The 6,000-nt window shown below is 29.4% G+C and overlaps 1 protein-coding gene across 5 annotated transcripts in view; it reads right to left on the reverse strand.

Annotated features, from left to right (window-relative positions):
* The window catches only part of LOC138701995 (keratin-associated protein 10-8-like), a 48,891-nt gene extending 45,244 nt beyond the window's left edge, over window positions 1–3,647 (reverse strand). For 4 of the 5 annotated variants that reach the window (XM_069829452.1, XM_069829449.1, XM_069829448.1 and 1 more), the window contains exon 1: window positions 3,498–3,647. In XM_069829452.1, the coding sequence (XP_069685553.1) occupies window positions 3,498–3,561 (64 nt within the window). In that variant the 5' untranslated portion in view covers window positions 3,562–3,647. The remainder of the gene's footprint in view (window positions 1–3,497) is intronic. The other variant, XM_069829450.1, reaches the window with a different exon arrangement.
* Between the last annotated feature and the right edge of the window lie 2,353 nt (window positions 3,648–6,000).

Here is a 6,000-nt window from a genome sequence, read left to right on the forward strand (position 1 = left end):
ATATATATATAATTTTTTTTGAGGATATACTGAGTCCGTAAGGGCTACCCTCAATGGGAGACAGTTTAATATTATTATTATTATTATTATTATTATTATTATTATTATTATTATTATTATAATTATAATGGTTGAAGTCAGTGATTATTTGAAAAGTTCAGAGCCATAGTGGGCCAAGCGCCATTTATTAAAAACGGAGAAAGCAATTAAGCGATTACCAGAATTCAATGAAACATATAGCAAGTAATATAAAGTATGCACATTAAAACTAAATGATATGTCAGTCTCCATTAAACTATGGCATTCACTCAACTTTAACCCGTTTTTATTAAATGGCGCTTGGCCCACTATGCCTCTGAACCCTTCATTTAGGATGATGTCATGGATTCCAAATATTTTTTAGAGTGTTAACAGTTAATTATGGGATGGTACTCCTTGCTCCGATCATTAAACCATGCACTTCTCAGGTGTCTTCCATCTGGTATTTTTTTTTTCGAAAATACTGAATAGTAGGCTCATAAATTTGTTGTTTTTCTTTGTTGATCTCATGGTTGAGTGTGGCTCATCTCAAATCTAAATAATACTAGGTTACACTAACAGAAAAGGTTACAATTTAAGTCGGTACTCCACTTAAAACTGAATTGTATTGTAAAGTTTTAATATAATGTAATATAATATAATATAATATAATATAATATAATATAATATAATATAATATAATATAATATAATATAATATAATATAATATAATATAATGTAATATAATATAATATAATATAATATAATATAATATAATATAATATAATATAATATAATATAATATAATATAATATAATATAATATAATATTTTGCACAAGAAAATAACAAATTAAAATAAAGTAAATATTGTTCCTTATTTATTTCTTTGTTTGTTGTTTAGTCAACTGTCCGAAGACAGGTTTGAACCTCACAAATGATACCAAGAAGGCACCACTTATGAGGCAACTAGGCAATGAGATAATGGGGTAGGGTGGCCAGTTCCTTTCACCCCCCATTGCATACATCGCTGACTAGCTACATATGACATTAGTCAGACTTCAGATGTAATTATACAGAATCTTAATCAGAGGATATTTATTTTATTTCTTTATTGAAGTTTATATTATTATTATTATTATTATTATTATTATTATTATTATTATTATTATTACTACTACTACTACTACTACTACTACTACTACTACTACTACTACTACTACTACTGATTATTACTCATTAAAGACAACTTTTAACAAAAAAAAAAAAATGGAAAAGTCAAAACAGCCAACATTTAAAAATTGAACCTTACTTTCATTAATCTAACTGCCGGATTTTAAATTGCCATTTCGTCAGATGTTGCAGTATTGTATGATTAGTTCACTTATCTCTTTTTTACTATATTATTTATTGAGAATAACTTCAAAGTTATATATTTTTTGTAATTATTATTTAATATTATTTCATTATTTTACTGAACTTGTGCTTTTATAGCCTACCTGTATCTATCATTGAAAGTTATTTGAATTTTAGTCTCTAAATATTAATTTGTATTGTGAACTCGCAGTCCGCCGTTGTGGCTATGTGGACAGCGCGTGCGTTTCCCCACTAAGTGGTCCGAGGTTCAATTCCCGGTGTGTGAAAAAATGTATCTTCCGTTTACGGCACTGGGTGTTTGTCCGTTGTCTTGTCCTGTGATGTCTCTGCGGTGATCATGTGTAGGGCCTCACTTTTGAGATGGCTAGTGTGTGATTTAGTGATTCTCCCTCCCCTACCATCAGTGGCATGTAAGAAGGAGACGTGGGAATTTAAACCGACAAAGAAAGGAAGAATTATGAACTCGCAATAAATAACTTATTGTATATAGGTCTACACTTTTTTTGTTTTTGCTTGAAAGTACAAAGTAAGTAAGTAAGTAAGTAAGTAAATAAATAAATAAATAAATAAACGGTTCTCAACCTTTTTCAATGACGTACCACTATTTTCAATTTAGGACATTAGCTGTACCATTAACGAATTTTGTTATGAGAAAACTACATGTGTCGCTGTCCTACGATCATAATAAATAGTTCTGTGATCCAATAGCCTACCAATATTAATAACTGATTTTTTATTTAGGCGTGTTTAATCAAGAAATGGCGAGTCTTCGAATTTCTTCAGAGTGTTGTATGAAATATATAGAAAACAGCTATTTTTTACACTTTATGATAATTTGTAGTTTTATTTCATACTTTAAGTACCATCCAGCAGTGGCTCACGTACCGTAGATTGAAAACTTCTGAGATAAATAAATAAATAAATTACATAACCTTCCTAACGCTCTTAAATGATTAAATAATAATAATAATAATAATAATAATAATAATAATAATAATAATAATAATAATAATAATAATAATAATAATAATAATAATTTTTATTTTATTTATTTATTTTATTTATTTATTTATTTAGAATATTAACGTGCAAAACAACAGCACAAGGCCAATTACAGTTTAGCACGATACAGAACAAAACAAAACAACAAATGATGATGAGAATGAATGATAGAAAATGGCAATGAGATGAAAATACAAACAATAAAATAGTCTACAGTAATCATTGACCAAAATAATAATAATAACAACAACAATAATAATAATAATAATAATAATAATAATAATAATAATAATAATAATTTATAACATAATACCAGTAATCATAATAATTTATTATTATTATTATTATTATTATTATTATTATTATTATTATTAAGGTTCAATTTTTGAATGTTGATTTTTTTTATTTTTTTTTCGTTAAAAGTTTTCTCTGAGTAATAATAATAATAATAATAATAATAATAATAATAATAATAATAATAATAATAATTTAAACTTCAATAATGAATAAATATCCTCTGATTAAGATTCTGGCTGATACGTACATCTATTATCAGGCAGTACATCTCACTTGACAATATGTGTCAGAAGAAGAAGAATTGTTTGTATGCGTCTGAAGTCTGGCTAGTGTAACATGCAGCTAGTCAGCGATGTATTATTATTATCATTATTATTATTATTATTATTATTATTATTATTATTATTATTTTGTTATTACGAGCATTGAGCATAGTACATTTAGGTAGTGAAGATAAAATACACCAATTAAAAACAGTTATCAGCATTACAATCTAGAAATTAAATCTCATTATAAAATTAATTTTTGTTTAACCAACGAAACAGTAGAGTTTTAAAGCTTAAAAAGATACAGTAAAAAGCCTCTCGGGGTACTTTATTAAACAACATAGGAGCTGTAGTCACTTAATGAAGAATTGACATATGTATATGCAATATGAAATCGAAATATTCTGATATAAACTTAAAGAATTTTAATTCGGAGAACGCCATTACATGAAAATGATATTATAAAATGGCTGTTTGAAATATGTTCGAATTAGTGTCCGTTTATAAAGAACGAGAGTATTTTGTTGTGGGGTACAGACCTGCGCTTGCATACGCTGCGACGGCTACGAGAAGAATCACCAGAGGGACGACGTGTTGAGCCATGGCGGTCGTAACACTGAGCACACCTCAACAATACACAGACTGAGTGACCCGCGCCCAGGCTCTGGTTTAAATGCTGCACGTTCGTGCCGCCCTCCCCCTCTTTCACACCTCCCATCCAGCCTATTAATTCACATCCTTCTCCATGATGTACTGCGCCGTCACAACACGTTCATATTCTGCCATGATGCTCTTTTCTGATCTCGTTGGGCCATCGAGGGGCGACTACTCGGTTTAGATTAGGGCAGCAGGGTTCAGTGTGTAGAAAAAGAGGACACGCTGTAATACTGCTGTCTTACTCCTTCAACCTCTGGCAGTATCTTGACTTTATAATATATTAGCCGTACCCGTGCGCTCCGCTGCACCCGTTAGGAATAAATATAAAGTAATTACATAATTAAAATAGGACATTTGATCCAGGGAACATTCGTGTTTGATAGAAGGATAAATAGTTTATTATGTTACTTAATTTAAGTTGTATTAAACAATTAAAATGCGATCATTTTGATCCAGAGACCACTCATTTGGTCATAAAAATTAGTTTAGGAAATACAGGAAACGAATGTACAGAATAACCTATCAAGTTTTCTGTGCATAAGAAGCTATTTTAATCTTACCTGTCCTCGATTCACTCAGAAGTTACTGTAATAACATTATAGCCTTATATCCATCTAGAGAAACTACATTCTCCAATGGTGAATTAATAATTAATTATACAAATCGGTTAATTTAGCTTCCGATATTACTTCATACAAACACAGAAACATTCTCTGTAGGCTGTGTTTCATAACTTTCGATTGTTGTTGTCCAAGGCCCCTTATAGACGAAGTCATTTGTTTTTTATTTCATTACACCGCCTTTGATGGCGTTGTTATTGTAATTTTGAAACTCATTTATATCGTTAAATATCAGTCCTATCAAAATTTTGCATAGAATAAGACTTATCGGAAATTATTTTTAAAGAAACTTTTGTTATGCAATATTTTTCATGATAATTAATAATAAGGGAGATATTTCGATTTATTTAATTCAAGCCACCTCATAACCCCCCTTTTAAATAAAATATTTTGAATACCATATAGCCTAAATTCTAAGTTACAACGCACTTACTTTATATCTAATTTTCATATAAATCGGTTCAGCCATTATCGCGTGAAAAGGTAACAAACATCCAGACAGACAGACAGACATACAAACAAAAGTTTCAAAAAATCGATTTTCGGTTTCAGGGTGGTTAATTATATATGTTAGGACCAATTATTTTTGGAAAATCGAAAATTACCAGAAAAATTTCGGCTACAGATTTATTATTAGTATAGATATAGAACGCTTCCCAGGAACATCAGAAATAAAAAATACGGGACACTCAGCATTGATTTAAATTGAGCTTTGTTTATATTTTCCATCGCGTTTATCCAGATCTTTTTTGAACAGATGAAATTACAGCTGCAAAAATTTAGTGATATTCATTTTTTATATCTCATTGTCAGCTACTATAAAAGCTAAATGAAAAAAAAAAACTTTTCATGCTTAATATACATACATTACACTTTATAAAACATTATTCTGAATATTAAAATAGCTACTAATTACCTGTAAAAATAATATCAAATTTTCATAACTTTTTACAACCGTAAAGCATTTACATAATAAAATATACAATTAATTAAATCACAAGTGAGGTGGGTAGGCATTAGATACACACATACACGAATTAATTAAATATCTGCATGATTACTTTACCGGAATGTTTTAAAGACCTACATCAACAACATAGTCTAAGATTTTTTACCTAGTCCTTCAGGAAATATATTTTTCTTAATCAAATATTTTAGAAAATTTAATATTGAAGGTAACGATTAAGAAAAAAAAATTCTTGATGGAATAGGTAAAAGATCCTAGACTATGTTGTTGATGTAGGTCTTTAAAACATTTTCACTATATAAATTATTACAAAACGAAGTTTAGTTTACAAACTTTGCAAAATTAGTTTACAACATTTTATGAAAGATTAAGAAACATTTATTGCTGGAATTTTATAGTATTTTATTGCATATTTTATCATTAGGGGAGAGTCGGGTAGTATCGGACAGCGGGTAATATCGGACAGTGAGTTTCTTTCATCTACCACACGATGATAGCACCTGATTGACATGGTTACGTTTCTGTGATGTCGCATAGAGAAACGTAACCATGTCATTCAGGTACTACCATATGGTGGTAGATGAAAGAAACGCACTGTCCGATATTACCCGATGTCCTATACTACCCGACTCTCCCCTAAATAACAAATTAAATATTAATTCGAAAACTCACTTGGGAACCTCTGACTATTTATCTCTTGGGATTCCCAAGGGTCCGCGGATTACAGTTTAAGAATTACAAGGTTAAAACAATACAATTAAATACTATTATTGAAAATAAAGTACTTCAAGAATAAAT

This window comes from Periplaneta americana, chromosome 6 (genome assembly GCF_040183065.1).
Source record: "Periplaneta americana isolate PAMFEO1 chromosome 6, P.americana_PAMFEO1_priV1, whole genome shotgun sequence".
Taxonomy (NCBI): domain Eukaryota; kingdom Metazoa; phylum Arthropoda; class Insecta; order Blattodea; family Blattidae; genus Periplaneta; species Periplaneta americana.